The following is a 22,213-nucleotide window of genomic DNA, read 5'->3' on the forward strand; positions in this document are numbered from 1 at the left end:
CTAACGCATATTTGGACTCTGTCCAATGAAACTTGTGCTATTTAACATGCAGTTTTCCTGTCAACACGCTAAACTACCAGCGGTGTAGAAATTATGGGTGCGTTACTGGGAAATGTAGCTGTACGAAATGACTTAATGCAACAGGTACGTGAGTTTTTTAATCGCACAATAGACTACAACTACCATGTATAATAACAGTGCGCCGTCAATGTCACGCGCACACACACAAACAAGCACAAGAATATCACTTCACACACTATTAAGCGGCTATTATAAACATCAAAACTGTACTTTCGCACATGTGCTACAATGGAAAATGTATTCATCGCACAGACCAGTTTTTTTCATAGCATGTGCTACATATATATCGCACTGTACAGTCCTGAAGGGCATTCACACGTAGAAGAGTACTTTTAAAAGTGCAAAAGCCACACACTACTACAGAGTTTTGCTAATATAATCTTTTGATTTTGATATTTTAATAAAGTTTGTGCAGCTTTTAAATAGTAAGCCATATTTAAATGTGAAAATATATAAATAAATAAAACAAATCGAGTCTTCAGGGATGTTCTGGTGAATACATTTTGCCACAGATTATTAAACTCATTTTTATCTTCAACTTTATTTAATAAAAACTTGAATTTCCCCCTTACTTTAAAGCAAATGCTTGTGGTTCATTACTATTTTTATGAAAACTCAACATCAATTTAACAAATACAAACTTACTTATATTAAAGGACGAAATGAAACCTTTGTTAAGCAGCGTTCTTTGGCTGTGGACCTGGCAACACAGCTTTGTTTTTCAAATGCTGGTCGCGCGGTTATAAAAAGAAGCGCCTGATAAACGTGCAGCTTGCATTGTATGAAAAAAAGGGCCTGATAAGCGCAAAGCTTGCCCTGTATGATGCGGACGCGTGTCCACTAGGGCTGCACGATAAATCGCATGCGATACATACCACGCGCATCACGTCAGTAATGCCGTTCCTTGATAAGTATTAAATCACCATCAGCTGTTTTCAGATGGCGCGACATTAACTGCACAGAGCCGTAGTTCCCTGACAATTTGGGCCATATCGCAGGCGATACGTCCGCGATAATTAATGCGAAATTGCCCCGATTGTCAGGGAACTACGGCTCTGTGCAGTTAATGTCGCGCCATCTGAAAACAGCTGTTGGCGATTTAATACTAATCAAGGAACCGGCATTACTGACAAGATGTGCGTGACTAACACATGCGATTTATTGTGCAGCCGTAGTGTACGCACTGTCCAACTAATAATAATTTCATTATCGATGATTATCAGTTTTATCCTAAACAAAAGTGTGATTGAAAGTAATGGCACCCTTTCCTCAGTTACAGTAATTACTGTTATCTGTAACAAATGAGCAAAAGAGCAATAGTCTGCATTTGCAAACTTTAGTACTTACCATGATATTACTATCTGATATCATCTCTGCCACAATACAGCCACAATAGTTATTTTGTAAGCTTTTAATAGCTACAATGACAAGGTGTACAAGGTGTTGCATCTTTTTTATAGTTTCGGTTATGGTCATATCAGCTCTCTGATGTGTGCATGACACGATGGCCATAGTTTGTTATTTTATTCTGGAAGGCACCATAGCCTGTTTTTTTCCGAACATTCCCTGCGACTGAACGTTTATGTGGGCGTATTTATAGAGTTACTCACTGGAGCCACTCGGATTGTGACTAAGTCCAGTGGTCAGGTCTGGGTACTATGACCCTATCCATTCATTCATCTAAAGAACCTCTTATTTATTTCAACCTGTCTAAATACGCAGCATGGCTTTTAACAGATAGTGGCGGCCTTCTCCATCCCACGATATATAAGTGGCAAGATCACCTTTTTCAGTCTAAACGGAAAAATTATTGCAATGTAGGCTTACATCAAAGGGAATATTAATGTACATTTTTCTCTTAGTTGAAACTAAACACAGAAGATTGTTTGTCTAAAAGTGGACATTGTGGGCATATTAGTCTTTTAGGTTTAGTTTAAGCAATATTAAAATTCCACCAACAGCTGATCATTATTTTATTATCGCCGATAACTGATGGTAACTTACGTAAGGGACAATATACAGTCACTGTCACAAAGTAAATTAGGGTTTGTTTCAGTCTGAACTGATAATGTCTATCAGTAAATTATCCTTACATGCATACATGATACTTATGTATGGTGTAAAACAAGAGAAAAGTTAGTTGGGTAATATAAGACAAGCATTCAAGACACATACATAATACACAGTACTGTACAAAAGTCTTAGGTCATAACCAGCTTTGTTTATTTAAAATTAGTTTTAATGACCATATATATAAATATAAATACACAACTTTCAGAACAAAATGGCTGCTTCTAGTAAAAGCAGGTACTCTTCATTTTTTTGTAGCCCGAAATGAATATAAGTAGCCCGAAAAAAATGTAGAATTGGATTATTATACATAGATCGGATTATATTTCCGATCAGAAAAGTAGAGGCTAATAATAATGTCTGCACATGTGAAAACGCGTTCTGATGATGTACTGGTAGTGCAAATTGATACTTTTTCGCAACCTTGACCAAGCGCCCAAGCCAGCGGGTCATCACTAATATCAGTTTATAGTGCACTAACTCTTGAGTTTTATGGCCGTTCACGCGATCTCGCTGGGTGAGACTGTACTTCATAGTTTTTATAGTTTGTAAAGTGCACGCCACCGCGGGTCACACTGTAGCGTCAACAGCCCTAGAATCCACACTTTTAGACATGTTTAACATGAAGTTTACAAAGGTTACCTCAGCAGCGCGAGTGTTTTCTTTGTAAACAGTGGCTCAATGTAATTAATATTCATGAGGTAAGACATATGGCTATTTAAAGTGACCGCTCCTAGTGCTTTGCTTGTGCATCGCATCCGGTTCCTTTTAAAAAAAGATTCTTGGGGTCTCGGTTCCCAACCCTAGTCCTATGTGAAAGCCGCATAAGATAGTGTGACGGACAAGGCGGAGATGCATTTTGGTAGCCCTTGGTTGGTGTGCGTGTGTGCGCGCTCTTTCGGTTAAAGTGCCCATATAAGGACTTCCACTGTACTTCCTACACTGAAATTGATCATAAAAGAAATAAAGCAAGAAAGTTTAAAAGTTTGATTACGTTTAATTTTGAATTATATACTCCCATGAGTCTATAGCGCAAATCAGTCAAAATTTTACCATATTGTCCAGTTCTGATGTGCCAGGATCTTGTTGTTTCTAACAATTTTATTAAACAAGGCTCAGTGCTTATATATGTGGGGGTTCTTTAAAATGATACGTTATGATACGACGTTTTAATTCATAAAATTGGATCTCCTGCTCTCTCTCTCCTGCACACACGCTTCATTCACTGCATCTGCAGTCTTTAGCTTTCGGAATGAATGAATCGATGACTCATCCCACTTAGCTGAACCCTTTAGGGATGGAGAGAGAGAGAGAGACGGAGAGAGAGAGAGGGAAAGAGTAGGGGAGGATGAGAGATGGTAAAAAGAAAGATCCAAGTGGTCTTTCTTTATGCACTGATAATCCTTCAGCAATTAGCTAGGTACAGGGTTCAACAAGCACAATCAATATTCTCATGTTATATCCCACATGCATGTACATCCTCTGTCTTTGATGATGTATTAGCATAACTCATGGGGTGACACAGGCTCAGATAAATTTGTGTGGGCTGCCGGAATTATCATACCCCGTTGAATATTGTCCAAGAAACAAGCGGATTATTCCAGTGAGCAACCATTCCCTTCATATTATGTTTTTCTTTCGAGCATCCCAAGAGAGGACGATGGGAGGTTGGCAAAATAGAAACACTTGTTTTTATTTAAATGCCTAATTTTTACATTATAATAACCTCAGAGTTCATCTTATGTTCTTTGATTTGAGAAAGGACTCAGTAAATTATTATCGTACTATCCATTCACCAGACTCGCGCATCACCTCTCTGGACACCATCTCGCTAATCCGTTAATAGAGTGGTTTAGGTCTTTCTCAACCAGTAACGGTCTGTTAAGCGGATAAAGCCCTCAATACACCTATACAAGAAAGGAAAATTTGTAACGGTTGAAAAGACAAAGAGAAAATTAGTCAAGCCAGTTTAGAGCTGGCTTAAATTGATGTAATTAACAATTAGCCCAGATGAGTGGTTAGTGAGACTGCGTTTAATTGGATTGTATTAAGGACAATTGTAATTGGACAACAACGTTGTGGTTGAGTTCATAATATTTTAGGTTAGATTAGCCAAAAATACGGACAGGGCTGTCCTGTTTTGTGAATCTTTCTCTTTTTTCATTATTAGAATACTCAAAAGACCAACGCAGTTTTTCCATCCTTGAAAAAAAAATTCTAACCTTATAGACCGTTTCATCGGGCGCGCGTGCTGTGACGCGATTGCGCGTCTGGTCTGAACTTTATTTCCGGTTTCTGTTACAATAACAAATGTTTTGCGTTCCTATGTAATCTACGTGTTGCTTATTTTGCTTGTTATATAAATAAACTACTTTTAAAAGGACTTTGTTGTTATTTATTCTTCGCGGAGTTTACCGGAAGTTACGTGATGACCACGAAAGCCGCTTGTTTATGTTGTTACTGCTGAAACCGTCTATAAGCGAATTGGATTTTTTGTTTGCAGTAAACTTGATTGAAAATATATTTTATACATGACATACATTTTTGCTTCTGTAAAATAATCTTGTTTTAGTTTTTTTTACAGGAAAATGAAACAAAAAGCATTACATGTTGTAGTAAAAAACGTAAAATATACAGGGTTTAGTTTATACCGTCTTTATCTTTAAAAAAAGTATTTATTGGAGACAAATTCCACTGGTAATATTAATGATTAAAGATTTGACTTCATAAGATAAATAATATTTAATCTTTAATATTTTAAATATTCAAGTGTATAATAAAAAACATAAATAAATACATTTAATTATAAATTAAATAAATTATATATAGCATTTTTTATGAGTTTAATGCCTTCCAGAAAATGTTCTTCTTTAAGTATTTAAACATACAATATATCAAATGAAAGAATAGACCCTCTGCTTTCAAACTAAATCAAAAAAGTCATCATATCTTCATTTCTTCTCTTTTTTTATCACCTATCAAATGTGGGTATGTTTCTTGAAAAATACCAAGTTTTGGGCAAAAAACTGAGATAATTGCATTTTTGTGAAGGATTTTTGATAAAGATCAGATGCAGAGCGATGATCAAAACATACACAGAGTTCTTACTGTTTGCCCTAATGGGTTGCTTCCGGGTTTTATAAGTTGTGTAAGAGCGCCACCTGGTGGATAATAGTGGAAATACGGATTTGACGGAAAACTCGTCATTGGCAGGGAAGCGTTTACTCTTAACTGAAGAGTTAAATGGTCAATGGTGAGGAAAGAGTTAAGGAGTATACAAATCTAAAATTTCTAAATTTGTATTTATTGTTTTGTTTCTTGGTTGTTGTGGGTTCAATACATAATGATGAAATGTATACCTTGTAATGCACAGTAAATCGCATAGAATAAAATCATCTCCCAAATGCATAAATATGAGTACATTTTAACAGTACGTTTTGAGCACCTAGTCTACACATGACGCTCCAGATAGCACCGACTGGACTTGTGAGTGGTAGTTAATGTTTAAACTTGTCGAATCTATCGCTATCAGAAACACACACTTCTAGAAAAGGTTAACTGCTATTTATTCTCGGAACAGAACGTCTGTTTGGGGTTATTCTTGGCCTCGTGCGTGTGTTTTTCTTTTCCACCCCGGGTTTGTTGATGTTTGCTCTTGAAGGCTGGCACCGAGGGTCGACGTCAGCAGAACAGCGGACCGCCCGTGTTCTTCATGGACGGGGAGTCTGAAATGAGAGCGAGAATGAGGAAGGGGGGGGATATGTGGCCTTTTGTGTCTGATCTCTGTCTGTGCTCGTGCGTCAGTCTGATGTAAAAGGGTGGGTGTTTTTTCTCGTCCTAGCCCATTACTTTTCATCCCCCCATCATTCATTCATCATTCAGCCATTCATTTATTCATCATTTTTCCTGTTACGTTGCCCTCCTCTGATCAATTTGCCTTGTGTCTCCCTGTTTCTAAGTCACTCACTTCTTATCACCTTGCACCTCCTTTTATTTTCTAATTTTTATAGCTTTCAGGCACGCTTTTCATCTTTTCTCAATTCATTAAGATGTCTTTGGGTTGAATCTGACAAAACCTATCAAGAACATGTGCTGGTTATCTTTAAGCCTGAAATCAAATCAAATGTCCCAAGTTGACTTGACAAAAAGTAATTTAAATTTTAATAGGATTATTATTAAATTATTAATTAATTATTTTTTTTTAATTATATTTAAGGATAAGTCAATTTTCTTAAAAAAAATCCAGATAATTTACTCACCACCATGTCATCCAAAATGTTGATGTCTTTTTTTGTTCAGTCGAGAAAAAAATAAACATTCCAAGATTTTTCTCATTTTAATGGACTTTGATGGACCCCAGCACTTAACAGTTTTAGTGCAGTTTGGAGTTGCAGTTTCGAAGGGCTCAGAGTGATCCCGGACGAGGCATAAGGGTCTTGTCTGGCAAAACGATTGTCATTTTTGACAAGAAAAATAAAAAATATGCACTTTTAAACAACAACTTCTTGTCTATTTCCAGTCCTGTGACGCACCAGTGCGACCTCATGTAATTGCGTAATGACGTCGAAAGGTCACGCGTTACCCATGTGAAACGCACACTTGCGGACCATTTTAAACAATAAACCGACACAAACACATAAATAAGTATCATTCCACATACAACAACGTCTGAACGGTCCTCTTTCTCCACACTTGTAAACACTGGGGCGTAGTTTCGCATACGTCATCCTTGACCTCTTAATGTGGTGACGTATTGCGTGAGGTCGCTCTGGTGCGTCACAGAACGACGACGAGAAGTTTAAAAGTGGTTTAAAAGTGCATATTTTTTATTTTTCTTGTCATTTAGAGTCCTTTGAAACTGGAATTTTCAACTGCATTAAAACTGTTACGTGTTGGGGTCCATTAAAGTCCATTAAAATGAGAAAAGTCCTGGAATGTTTTCCTCAAAAAACATAATTACTTCTCGACTGAACAAAGAAAGACATCAACATTTTGGATGACATGGTGGTGAGTAAATTATCTGGATTTTTTTAAGAAAATGGACTTATCCTTTAAACATTAATATGCACTCATTTGGAAACTAGCCAATAATTGTTACAATGCAAATACAAAACACTATTGTATTGTATTGTATTACATAATGTAACATTACAATATAACATTAATTGTATTATATTACATTTGTTATATCATATATGTGTATCTCTGTGTGCAAACAATGTTGTCGTGCAGTTTACCCTTAAATCCCATATCCTCATTTGAGCGATTCTCAGCTCACCATTACTACAAGCAACATGTTGCACGAGCAGCTACGAACATCTACAACTCTATCCATCAACGTAGCCGGAAGACACGGCCACAAACGGATGCATCATTAGCATCTATCCACACCCCCGCTAAAGCACGTCGTAAATCAGAAATCGATGGTGTTGCTCTGGGCGGCCTCGTATGTGGATTTCAATCAGGTCCTCCCACAGTGTGATTTGGCTCTGAGGTGACCTGATTCAGGGCCAGTAGTCCAAGTCATTAGTCATCAATTAGTCTGCTTCAGTCTCTCCTAAAGCAGACTTCAAAGCGAGCGTACCACTCCACATCAAAGTGATGAGATAATAGTCCTCTGTGCTCTTTGTAGTACTACAAGACTTATTATGAGACAGGCTAATGAGTTTAAAAGGATGCGCTGAGTAATGTTGTTTATGAGTAGTGCTGTTTTTTAGCATTTCTAAAAATATTTGTTTTTTTAAGGTCTACACGAAATGTCATTACCAACCCACTTCAAACCACATAGAGAATTTCTGATTAAAACAGAATAAAGGCAGAATTTTACTTAAAAAAACATTTATCAAGTTTATCACAGAAGTTTATGACAGAAGTAAGTGTATTTGTTTGATTTGTTTGTCTTAAACATTACAATTAAATATGCCTTTTATTTAAATGTATGCATAATTCTTCACTTATGCTTCGATTATGAAGTTATATACACATTTTCTTAATATGACAAAGTAAGTGTTTTGATTAATGCCATTAATGTTTATCACACTAGTCAACTAAATGAATATAACATGGCAAAGATCAATGCACACTTATATATTGATTCAATAGATTTATAGCATTTTGAAAAAAAAACTTGTCATGGATTTATTGCATTTTGCGGAAAAAGTTTTTATAATAAATAGTGCTGGGAAAAGGTTAATCACGATTTATCGCATTCAAAAAAAAGTGATTTTTTTTTTGCATAATATATGAGTGTGTGCTGTGTGTAATTATTTTGTATATATAAATACACACACATTCATGTACATATTTAAGAAACATTTACATGTGTGTGTGTGTGTGTGTGTGTGTGTGTGTGTGTGTGTGACTGTATATATTTATATATATATATATATATATTTATTTATATGTATCCCAACTTTATATATATATATAGCACCAGCAAAAATTTAGGGCTGGGCGGTATGACGGTATATTCCAAAAATTAAAAAGCACCGGAATAAAATGTCAGACGTAACAAATTTTTTTATTAAAACACCACCACCGTCTATTCCGCGGAATGCATTTAATAAGTGGGCGTGGCTATTTTATTTTATTTTTTGCCCTCACGCTTGTTAGACTTAACAGTTGGTATGACAATAATAATTTAACAATTACAGGTAAAATAATTCACTCATAAAAAATGCAAACGAGTAAAACACTGATTTGTGTAACTTTTATAATAACTGCCAGTGAGTGAATCCACCGCGGGTCTCGCAGCGAGTCTCTCTCTCTCTCTCTCTCTCTCTCATCTCTCTCTCTCTAGATAGGCAATGTTCTCTCTCTCAAAAACATACCTCTCTCTCTCGTCTTCCATGCAGCAGCCGGCCGGTCTCTCGCGTCACGTGTAGAGGTCTCTCTAGGCAAGCGCAAGGAGCTGCGACGCCAAATAAAGAGTTCGGTGTCTCGAACATAATAAACTAATAGTTGTAAAGTTTTGTTTTTGGCACTTTAAGCAAGCTAAGACAAAACTCGCGTTTATATCAGTGGCACGTGCGCTGCTAGAGCGATAGTTTGACGCGCCATTTACAGCTTACAAACATATTTGATCGGAAAGACGAGAAAGAGACGCAAATGTTAAGGTCTAATAAAAACTCGTAAAGGGCGTCAAGTTACATTTGAATCCGGATCGTCGTCAAATACAGTAATAACCTTTGCTGCAATCGGCTCGCTCTCGTCATGCTCGCGACGCGTTCGTCTTTTCACATATCCGCGCTTCAACAAGGAATGACTGACGCTCATATTAGCCAATCTGCGGTCTTCATTAAACGCAAGAACTTAATGGTGAAATTTGATTGGTTATGTATCGTTGGAGAGAACACTACCTGGGACAGCGCCAGCACGCAGGACCACAATCAACTCCTGCGCATCACAACAAAATGGGCAGTCGCACAAATGCTCCCAAATATATTTTAAGGTCGCACAGATTAAATTTCGGTCGCATATGCGACCAAAATGGTCGCAATAGCCCTGCACAGTGTGTGACTGTATATATTTATATATATATATTTATATGTATATTTATATATATATGTATTTATATGTATATTTATATGTATATTTATATTATATATATTTAACTATATATATATTTATATATATATATATTTATATATATATATATTTAGTATATATATATATATTTATATATATATATTTATATATATATATATATATAAAATTTAATATATATATAAATATATATATATATATTTATATATATATATTTATATATATATATATATATATATATATATATATATATATATATATATATATATATATATATATATATATATATATATATATATATATATATATATATATATATATATATTATATATATTTATATATATATTTATATTTATATTTATATGTATATTTATATATATATATATATTTATATATATATATATATTTATATATATATATATATTTATATATATATATATATTTATATATATATATATATTTATATATATATATATATATATATATATATATATATATATATATATATTTATATATATATATATTTATATTTATTTATTTATATTTATTTATTTATATTTATATATATATATATTTATATATATAAATAAATAAAAAATTATATATAAATAAAAAATCTAAAATGGCTATATGTATATGTGGTTGGATATACATAATAATTGCAATCTGTACACACACACATATTATGCAAAAAAAATCACTTTTATTTTGAATGCGATTAATCTTTTCCCAGCACTAATAATTAATAAATCTTTGAAAATCAAGTTATAGATTTGAATTTTAATGTTATTTTAACCTAAAGATGCTATGTAAAAGTTTGTAACAGAAAATAGTGGTTTTCTTCTTGTCACTTATATAGTATAGAAAACACGTTTTTTACCCAAATTAGTCAAAATGGATTTATTGCGTTTTGGAACCAAACTCTTCATTTGCATCAATGTCGAACTCTTAAAGTTCAGAAAGTTCAAGGATGTCGCTTAAAATGTAAATGTCCATGACGTGGCCCCTTTAAATACCTTCATGACAGTGATCTAATTATAGACCTTTATTAATATCATATTTAAATACCTGTTTACCAAGAGCTATTCTGATGCGATCAGATGTTGCCTGTTCAGGTCTGTCACCAACTACGTATGCTCTCCTTTATGAACAGACCCAATCTGACACCCTGATTATACAGCGGCGAAGGCTTACGCACGCCGTAATTACCTCCAGCTAGCACTCGCTGATTATGCGAGTTAGTCTGTTTGTGGAATAAAAACAGATGCGATCTGGTCATTGGGCGGGGGAAGTTCGACACGAGATTCGACAACATTCACTAAAGAGTTCCATGTGCATTTTGATTTGATATTCCCAAAGTACGTTTTTTAAAATGAAGGTTAACCGAATGTCATTTGTAATAATACTTCAAATAATATCACAGATGTTTTTAAAATCATCATCAAAGATTTTAGAAGAGAATGTGTGTAGAGTTTGTGGTCAGGTTGTCTGCCAAAAGTAAAAAAACAGACTTTTTACAAGCACAACTTTTGTAATATAGAGTGAGTTTTGATCATCTAAGCATGACTGAATAAGTGCAATTAGATTTTTGTACAGTGGACCAATATAAAATGTTTTGAAGGTACCCATATGTAGACCATTATTGATGTCTGTAATGACAATGTTTGTTTCCTGCTACGTCTTTTGGAATATCTGTCTTCATATAAAGTCTACTACAGTAAAAATGTAGTCTATAATAAAATAAAATAAAATATGTAGACTGTAATAACAATAAAATATAATACAACTGTAAACTACTACAAAGTAGACTCCCTTTTTCTTTTAATAGATATTTATTTTCAGCATTACTTTGAAAACAACAGATTAAAAAAAGAAGAAAAACAATTTTAAAAGCTTGTGATTAGTTTTTAATCCTATATTTTTAAACGGTTTTAAACACAAAGGTCATGGGTTTGATTCCAAGTGAACACACATAATGATAATATGTATACCTTGAATGCATTGCAAGTCTCTTTAGACAAGGTAAATCTATTAATACTCCAGGTGCGCACATAATTATTTTACAGGCAAAAAATCACAAGATACATTTTTATCACAATTTCAAATGATTGAAAAATTAATTAAAGAGCAACAATTATCCGATTCACGTTTTTACATTTCCTTTGGTGTGTAAGTGTGTATTAGTAAATTTTAACAATATGCAAAAGGTACAAACTCCAAAGTAAACGATGACGCGAGTTATCGTTTCCAAAGTAAATCTCTTTTCTTGGACTTCAACAAACACACGGATTGTAGGCAACAGTTTACTTTCTGTGATTGGTGATGTAGACAAGACCGACATTATCATAATTCCTCCTGCTTAGGACTCACAGTCTGTAAGTTAACTCCTGTTAGCATTGCATTGTGAGCGAATCTTTCAAACATGGTAAAGGAGCGTTACATTTCGGGCTGATGTCAGAGGTATTCACAACGTACAGATTAGCTGGCCAATCAGGGACACAACGCTTTTCAAATCCGTGCGTTTCAGAAAGAAAGTGAAATCTGGAGTTACAGAAATGTACGATATGTGGAAAATAATGTGTTTTTAACAATAAACCACGCGAACACATTGTATTATACCAAATACACAAAATAACATTTTTTTTTAGCAATGAAATAGTTGCCCTTTAAGCCGTTTATTACATAATGATGTTTTGACTACATCTATCATCATGGGTTAACTGAATCATGTTAACCAGGCAAACATTGACCCCCAAAATTGGACTTTTACCTTCTACCTGTGACTAGCAGCTCCAGCGCAGAAACGTGCGAGATACTTTCACTCTAACTATACAGTAGATGAAGAAAAACAAACCTGCTCGCTCACATTCGTTGACTCTTGTTTTCTCTGTTGCTTTGCACTTTTCGCACTTCACTTTTACCATGAGTGAAGTTACCACACCTGCACAACAAGATGGAGGTCTGCGTTTACCTAACTGTGTCCTTTTGGCATTTCTGTCTGTGTGTTTACTCTTCTCTGCGTCATTCGGCTCTTTTCTGAAAGTAACATGTCAGTATGAGGGAATGCATGAAAGAGATGATCTGTTAGAGGATTTGCTGAGTCACAGTCTTTTCTGCACACACGGTTCAGCGCCAAAACTTCCACAGACGCCTCGGTTTTATCAGGTGCTGCACGCCCATTCAGCCCGATGTGTTTCTTGACCAGGTTACTGTAGGTAAATGTCAGCGGTTGTTTGCATTCACATGCTAAATATGCTCATAAACAAGTGGGTAGAAAACTGAAAATCATTTTGGCGTGCTGGGGTGAGCTAGCAAAAACAATAACTGCGACCCGAAACGGCAGATTTTCTTCCCTCAGGCGATTTTCAAAATTCACACTTGTTAATGCGTACTTCAGGATGTATGATTCATCAGTAAACTATGTTTGAAAGAAAAATGTGTTTCGATAAAACGGAATATCATGCAATGACTTTGAAACTACTTATTGGCACAAAGTCAAAATTATTTCAGGCTATGTAAAGCATGCTAAGTCAGTGATGGTTACAAAAGTTGTGATAGTAATTGGATATAATAATAGATTTGAAATGCAACAACTAATTGCTAATAATCGATTATAAAAATAGCAGTCAACGAATGTCATTATCAACTTGTTGATCTGAGACGTCAAATGCTTCTGCACCACCGTCGTTTTTGATGACGGATACGCATTTGCTTCACGCACAGTGAGCTCCGTGCTTATAAAGTTAGTTACGATTTCTTCAAACTGTGTGCCCAGCTTGGTTAAAAGCAATGCTGATGTCATTACAAAATCAAAATGGGCTACAATAGCATGTTCACTTTTGTCACTACAGGATTACATTTATTGGTCACAGCAAAAGTCTTGTGATTTGGGGAACGCATTGCAGCTTATGTTGTATGTAACTTTGGTGTTTTAATTGTTTGTAATGTTTCTCACACAGGTCCTGCTCAGGTTCCCATGATGTCCCCAAATGGTTCAGTGCCTCAAATCTTTGTGCCTCCTGGATATGTTCAACAGGTGGGTCCTTATGGTATTTTGACTTATATTGTTGCAGAGATGCTATTTTCAGTGTAATTTCCTTTAGTGGATCCTGCAAATTTAGTAAGCTGCATGTTTAACTGTGGGTTCACACCAGCCGCGTTTGAGGCGTCAAATTCGCGTCTACCGTGTCTAGTTTGCCGCTTGAACATTTCGAGTTTACTCGCTTCATTCGCACATGAAAACTGCGCGTGAAATTCTAATCATCTAGACATTCATGCGGAAATTCGCGTTGTGGGAGGGGCTTCTGCGACTCCGCTTGCTTTCTGTAATCAAGTCACTACTAGAGCAAGCTCCTTATTGGTCCTTATTGGTTTTTCCGCCAAAGTTAAAAGTTTTCAACTCGTGCGTTTCCTGCGGCAACGCTCAATTCGCTCCATTCGCACAAACTAGATGCGAGAATAAGGCGGAATCGCATCTGCCGCGAGACCTCCAGATGCGCGTCAACGTGTCTTCTAACATTGAAATCAGTCGCGCTTGACCCCCTACCACGGCTGCTCTGAACGCATAACAGGATTTTTAGGTATGATAGATGCACACTTAATGTGAAGTCTGTAGTAGGAGATACTCGTACAAAAATCATTCATGTGTTTAAAAACAGCATTGGAATGGAACACAGAGAACCAGAAAAGTTAAATGAATTTAAACTTGACACGCTATGTTAAAAATGCGTCCACGTGTCCACTTTGTATGCCTCTCTCTAAAAGATATGTTGCTTGGGCCACAATCCCATAATGCAATGTCTCAAGAAGACAGTTAGGATTTAAAACCTTATCTCTCTTTCTGTGTAGATCATTGAGGAGGAAAGTGGAGTTCGGCGGGTGTTGGTGTTACCTCAGACGGAGTTTCATCCTGGTGGGCATTCTCCGCTTCACCATGCGGCCGCTCCACCTCCTCATCCCCATCTGGCGGCCTTTATGCCACACCCACACCCACACATCATGCACCATCCCCCTCACCTGTACTCAGGCATGGCTGGAGGAACTGGAGACATCAGCCCTCAGTACATCTCCCAGTACCACCCAGCACACCCCGCCATCTACTCGGAGCAGGGTCAGTACACACATTTATTCAGAAGCCTTTACAACCAACATTTTGACTGTTTTTTTAACACGACAACAGTGTCTTTGGGGTCCTGAAATCACAAACTATTGAAAATTGTTATTTAGGTGCACGTTTTTGATCAGTGTTGTTATAGTTTCCTTCAAAGGCAAAAATGTAAATTTGAAAAAAAGGTGATGTCATGTGCACTACGTGTTTAGTCTACAGACATCTGTGAGTACTTTGCAACTAGGGTTAATTAATCGCATACATAATAAAAGTTTGTGTTTGCATAATATACGTTTATCTAAAGGATTATTAGGAACACCTGTTCAGTTTCTCATAATTATCTAATCAACCAATCACATTGCAGTTGCTTCAATGCATTTAGGGGTGTGGTCCTGGACAAGACTCCAAACTGAATGTCAGAATGGGAAAGAAAGGTAATTTAAGCAATTTTGAGCATGGCATGGTTGTTGGTGCCAGACGGGCCAGCCTGAGTATTTCATAATCTGCTCAGTTGCTGGTATTTTCACACACAACCATTTCTAGGGTTTATAAAGAATAGTGTAAAAAGGGAAAAACATCCAGTCTGCGGCAGTCCTGTGGGCGAAAGTGCCTTGTTGATGCTAGAGGTCAGAGGAGAATGAACCGATTGATTCAAGCTGATAGAAGAGCAACTTTGACTGAAATAACCACTCGTTACAATCGAGGTATGCAGCAAAGCATTTGTGAAGCCACAACACGCACAACCTTGAGGCGGATGGGCTACAACAGCAGAAGACCCCACTGGGTACCACTCATCTTCACTACAAATAGGAAAAAGAGGCTACAATTTGAACAAGCTCACCAAAATTAGACAATTGAAGACTGGAAAAATGTTTCCTGGTCTGATGAGTCTCTATTTCTGTTGAGACATTTAGATGGTAGAGTCAGAATTTGGTGTAAACAGCATGAGAACATGGATCCATCGTGCCTTGTTACCACTGTGCAGGCTGGTGTTGGTCGTGTAATGGTGTGGGGGATGTTTTCTTGGCACACTTTATGCCCCTTAGTGTCAATTGGGCATCGTTTAAATGCCACGGCCTACCTGAGCATTGTTTCTGACCATGTCCATCCCTTTATGACCACCATGTACTCATCCTCTGATGACTACTTCCAGCAGGATAATGAACAATGTCACAAAGCTCGAATCATTTCAAATTGGTTTCTTGACACAGGGGTCAAACACAGTATTAGTATGGTGTTCCTAATAATCCTTTAGGTGAGTGTATATATCCAGTGTTATGCAGTTAGCATATTATAATGAGATGAGTGGCATGTCTATATACATACTTTTATTCTTTACTCGTTTCTCGTCTTCTATCCAGTTTTCCTGATTTCGCCTTCTATCCAGTTTTCAGGTGCAGTCTCTTAGACCTTTATTCTCATCTGTAATGTTTTTGGTGTTCATTTAGAAGTTCTTTCGCTCTCTCCGTCTTTAATCTCTGCAATGTGTAATGACCCCACACCTTCTTGTGGTTCTAATTGAGATGTGTTAAGTTGTGTTCGACTTCATGCTGCGTAAACCCATCGGTAGATTAACTGAGAGCATGGTGACATAAAAAGATATACGTGGCGTGCAAATGAACGATAAAACCCAGTCACGCATTCAGTTTTTTTGTCACAGGTGCCCTTATATTTTTATTCTAAAATAGTCTAAACTTTATATTGCATTGTCCTTGATGATCAGATGCAAAAATGTGCCGTCCAATTTGCAGGCAAATTTGAGTCAATTCAGATGATTGACTTGTTCACTAAACTAACCCTGTCCCTAAAATATTTTTGTGCATTATAATAATAAAACCATACTTAAAGTAAACATACTTTGTAAGGTGCGCACACATCATGTGACGTGGATGCAATAGACCAATTTAAAGTGTCTTTAAAAACCCATTATAGCTCTTTAATAACGTAATATAAAGGCCATAATAAACAATTTAAAATGGGTTTGTTTATATTGTCTGTAAACACTCCATTCTTCCACGTCAACGTTGACATTTGAATTTGCCTTAATGTATCCTGAGGTCTGTTGGTCAACAAGGAATGGACCACCTACTCTGCTAATGTAATCTTTTCAAGACTATTTGTAAACATGTGCCTGTGTCTAATATGTTGATATTTATCTGTGTAATAATTTAATCGCAAATATTACATGTATATTCCTTTGATTACTACAGAGCCTCACCCGGGACACGGACGTGCACCTTTTCCTCACATGAATGAAAGGACTAGCAAAACTTACGAGCGCTTGCAGAAGAAACTGAAGGAGCGACAGGGGGTGGGCGGAGGTTTGACGCCGTCCAAAGACAGCCCGCCTCCGTCCCCGCAAAAGAACCGTGGGACACCACCTGGAGGAGGAGATCTCCAAAATGGTCTGGCCGGTAAGAGCACAGAAGAGCAAGCGCAGACCAGTGCTGCCGCCACAAGCCTGGGAAGAAGTCCATCAAGGAGAGGGAAAGAGGCAGAGCCAGCAGGTAGAGTGCACTGCAGCCTCATCTTCAGACACATATTAGTTGCGGCCTACATTGATACAGGGCGTCAGCGCTAACACTTCGCATTTACTTTGAATGGATGACATCATGCGTTGCCAAACTGAATTGTGGATACGACGGCATCAGGCCACTGGCAATGCTCGCGGCAGAAGTTAAAATTTCCAGGCTGGGAAACAGAGGAGCCACTGTGATTGGCTGTTGGCCACACTTCAGAAATGCCTTCTGTAAAGCGTTAACGCTGCCACCCCATGTAAATGTACTGTAAGGGTGGACAGGAATGCTGTAGAAATTTCCTAGGACCACAAGAGATTGTGTGTAACAGTGGTTTTACAAGTTAAGGGGTCCTAGCACAGAGTCATGCGGGGTGCCTAAAATTTCAGGCAGTCATACCACAAAACTTTGTTTTTAATAGCCCATTTTTAATCTAGATTTGTGTCTAGAGGCTTATTGCTTTCATAAAACACCCACAGTGGCAAGTAATGTATTAGACACTGATGTCACCAACTTTATTATTTTAAGTCACTTTGACCTAGAAACACATTCAGGGGTGGTTTCCTGGACAGGGTTTAGATTAATCCAGGACTAGGCCTTTTTAGTCTGGGTCTTGGATATACCTTGTCCTGGAATCCGCCCTTCAAAGTTTTATGCACTAAAGGAAATAAGTCCTAGCCAATATTTACAATATTATATCTCAGGAGCGATTTGAAGAAAATGACTAAAATAATATAATTAACCATAGAATTTTTATATTGCACAGATGCAAAATCATACAAACATATAGAGAGACTTGTTGATCACATTTTATACTTGAGTTAAAGGGGACATTTTTTCATGTTTAAGTGCTATAATTGGGTCCCCAGTGCTTTTATCAACCTAGAAAATGTGAAAAAGATTAACCCAGTAACTTATTTCTGATAAACCATTCTCTGCAAGCATGTAAAAAATAGGTCATTGAAATTTGTCTCCCCTTGTGATGTCAGAAGGGGATAATGCCGACCTCTAATCTGCACTATCCAGCCACAACACTGCCATTTAGTGCAGACATTTTTTTATTTATTTATTTATTAGATTTTTCATCAACTCATTTGCATTTTACATCAACTCATTTGCATTTTAAAAGACTCACAAACCGGCACATTTTTGCGCACACCTACAAAGTGTCAATTTTAACATGTTATAATAAATTATCTATATGGTATTTTGAGCTAAAACTTTACATACGTACCCTGGGGACACCAATTGTTCATTTCACATCATAAAAAGTCTTGTGAATGTCCCCTTTTAAGGACTATTACCTGGTTTTAAGTCAAAATTTGTAATCGTTTGGTTTAAGGCTTAGACTTTTTTTTATTAATAAAATTGAATTGGAAAGATACTACTGCAGCTAACACCGATAAAAAGACTTATTTGCACAATTTAATTGACATGTGGGCACAGGTGGGCACATTTAACAGCTTCCAGTGTGGCTCATCCAGAACTATTTCACAGCTGGTGCTGTTCTATAAATCACATGAATTTCTAGTTTATCTGATTAAGAGACGAACTTACAAATGAACAGACAATTGCATATTTATCACTTATCTCTCTCTCTGTCAGTTTCTTAGCACCCAGATTTACTTGTGAACAATCCCTGATCGTTTTTTCAAAGTGTAATTATTGCGATCAGATATCATCAGTAGTGGACACCATTGGCCCATCAAATTCCTCATCTAATGGTCTCAGGTTGAAAGTAGAAATGATCTAGGAGCCAGTCGGGAGGTGTAACAGAGCTCCCGGTTTTTCGGGTCCTGTGTAAACGACCGAGCCGCTTGTCTTGGCTCTCATTAGCTCCTTCAGCTTTAGGCTTTAGCACATAACATTAGCTGTAATTACCTCTACACTGACTCGGTCATTCATCACTGCTAACTGACTCTCAGCCTGAAGAAGCTCGGCTGTAACTACTGTATGCTGGCTCAAGTTAACGTGCAAACTGAAAATAAATCCCTCGAATATTTGATTAGAGACAGTTTTGAATCCGTCAATAAGTGGGTTGTCTTATGTAATTTGTTTGTTATTATTGTCTAGAACTGGATGAAAAGGCAAAGGCTCTTCAGGAAAGATTAAACTCCATCTGCAAGCCAGTGGTAAGAAAATTATCATTTATTCTTTTATGTATGCGATACAGGTCATGAATTAGCACTTCTGTTAATTTTTAATTTCTTAATGTATCCGTAATCTCAGTCGATCTCAATAATCTCAAAATAACAAAATGTTTTAGATGTATCTGCAAATATATGAAGAGTTTGGTTCCAAAACGCAATAAATCCATTTTGACAAAGTTCGGTAAAAATGTGTTTTCTATACCAAGAAAGTGACAACATGAAAACCAATTTTTTTCTGTTACAAACTTTCACATAGCATCTTTAGGTTGTAATAACATAAAAAATTCAAATCTATAATTAGATTTTTAAAGATTTATTATAAAAACTGATAATTTTTTATTATTTTTATTTTAAAAATATTTTTTTTCAAAATGCTATAAATCTATTGAATCAATATATAAATGTGCATTCATCTTTGCCATGTATGTTATATTCATTTAGTTGACTATTGGGATTAAGAAATAAACATTAGTGGCATTAATCAAAACACTTAATTTGTCATATTAAGAACACTGTCATTGCTGCGGTTATACTTGGGACGTCGTCGCTCAACATTTTTCATGGCGATCAGCTGTAAAATATTTTGGTCCTGCTCGATTTTCGTTGGCTTTGCGTAAAATAATGTAAAGTTTTTCATAAGATCCCCTGGTGTCAATGTGTTAGCATGACAGAAGCTTGATGCTGTCGGGAGAACAGCAACCGGCATTTTTCCATCTCCCGAGTGCCTCTCGCGTAAATTATTCGATTTGGATGGCTTATGTTTCTTTCCCGTCACAAAAACCACCACAAGTTTATCAATGACATTAAAGTATTATTTTGTTTTTGTTGATCACGAAGTACAAGATGAGAAAAACTAGGAGTCAGTGTACTCAACGCGCCGCCATTGTTGTTTACATTGCGTGGAATGGTGCGCTGTAATTTATTGCATTCTGCAGAAAAGGAGGAGTGGCGTTTATTGCGTTTTGGGAAAAAAGGGAGAAAAGGTGACAGAATAACACTGCAGATATTGTATTTTGCGTAAAATTAAGAATTTACTTTTAAATACTGACCTGATATAATACTGATTTTTTTTAAAAATGGCGTTCATCGCGTTTTGGAACCAAATTCTTCATATCTCATTTAATTTAGTTATATACCATACTATTTCTATAACTATTATTACTTGGTATTTTTTCTGATGTGCCGTTTAGGTCCATTCTAGGTCAGTCTATGTTTTTCTTTTTCTTGTTTCTAAAATCTTGACATCCATGCACAATTGCAGTCCCCAGAAAAAGAACCGTAATAGCTCACATGTGTAATGTGCCATTAATGCTTTTGATTCATAGAAAAACGAAATGGCATTGTGCGAAGATCTGACTCAGTGCCGTTTTTATCTACAGTGATTGAAGACCTTTTTTAATATTGCATCCTGCTACACTAATTCTGCTCCTAGACACTAATCTTGAAGTTTAGAAAGTATTCTGACCTCACTGATCATTAATCCGTACCCAAGATATTTATTGTCACAAAATTTTGCCTGGCCAGACTGGCAAACGTGTCGACCAAATTTGGGTAACTCGTCTTCAAAAATAGATGTATTACTTCCACTAAAAAGCACTAAGAGGGAGCAAAGTACACAAGTGCGGAGGAGATAATTGTGACCCTTGAAGCACAGATAAAGAGATTTTTGGCCCAGTTAGTGTTATCCTACTAATGCATGCCAACTTGAGTTATTCTAGGGCAAAAACCGGAAAGGTACATAGTCATGCGTTATAACTAAAGGAGACGGTTGTTTCTCAACCGGAATAAAGCTAAAAATATTCCCTCTTGCATAACGGAAGTTCTCTTTGTTCTGGATGGGAGCACCATGTATCATTAAAATAACTGAAGCATCTCCTTCCATTGACTTGAAATGAGCAGATACGTGAAGTTTCCATAAGATGGGTACAAGGGTAAATATACAGTCAGTTAGCCAGGAAGCAGTTAACCTCCACTGAAATCAGCTGAAGGAATGCTGTGAATGTCTTTAAAACGCAAAAAAGTAAATGGTAGAATAGGGCATGATGTCTGTGCAAATCATGAGGACTTATATAGGACACCTCAAAACCAGCTGGACAGACCACATTTATTTTTTTTTTAAATGTAATCATTTAATTCAAAGGTTGAAATAGGATTTTTTTTCCAAAACACCATATATAAAATCTGCATCATTTTTTGTGTTGTGATGCATACACAGGTGACAGATATTCAGGCCAGAGGGGTCAGTCTTAGTTGGGTGGCCCCATCACAGACAGAAAGCGACGAAGAACCCAAAGAGGCGGAGGAAAGCCCTGTGGAGCCAAGCTTCACGTATGAAGTCTCAGTCTCATACAACGGCAAGGACGGGAAGTACAAGGCCGCCTACAGGTGCGAGCGCATGCTGCGTAGAGGGTTTCGGGCAAGGGGCGGAGACTGTGTCTGCGCACTTGAGGAACTTGCTGTTGTTTTAATGTGGTTTGCTGTGGGGTTTCAGAATTTAGCGATAGACGGAGGTCAGTTCCAGTTCAGTTGTTGACTGTTTCCTGTGACATTTGCAGCTGTTCTGAGAGCAGATAAATATATGAATCTTGATGTTTTGAATATTAGCCTTTTATGCAAAGCTTTACTTTACTTTGTCTTTTGTTTGTTTTGACCCAGTGGTGCGGAACTAAGTACATCTTTACAAGACTTACGACCAGCAACAGACTACCATGTCAGGTTTGTGTCAACACTGCCAGTGTCTTATA

General features: G+C 36.7%; 1 protein-coding gene across 1 annotated transcript in view; it reads left to right on the top strand.

Annotated features, from left to right (window-relative positions):
* Positions 1-22,213, top strand: part of fndc3a (fibronectin type III domain containing 3A) — a 72,800-nt gene that overhangs the window by 23,102 nt on the left and 27,485 nt on the right. Inside the window, exons 3-9 of the mRNA XM_073862814.1 lie at positions 13,656-13,732; positions 14,545-14,806; positions 16,165-16,197; positions 17,014-17,310; positions 19,393-19,451; positions 21,685-21,854; positions 22,125-22,184. Coding sequence (XP_073718915.1) covers positions 13,656-13,732; positions 14,545-14,806; positions 16,165-16,197; positions 17,014-17,310; positions 19,393-19,451; positions 21,685-21,854; positions 22,125-22,184 — 958 coding nt within the window. The remainder of the gene's footprint in view (positions 1-13,655; positions 13,733-14,544; positions 14,807-16,164; positions 16,198-17,013; positions 17,311-19,392; positions 19,452-21,684; positions 21,855-22,124; positions 22,185-22,213) is intronic.

The sequence above is a fragment of the Misgurnus anguillicaudatus genome, chromosome 24 (assembly GCF_027580225.2).
Source record: "Misgurnus anguillicaudatus chromosome 24, ASM2758022v2, whole genome shotgun sequence".
NCBI lineage: Eukaryota > Metazoa > Chordata > Actinopteri > Cypriniformes > Cobitidae > Misgurnus > Misgurnus anguillicaudatus.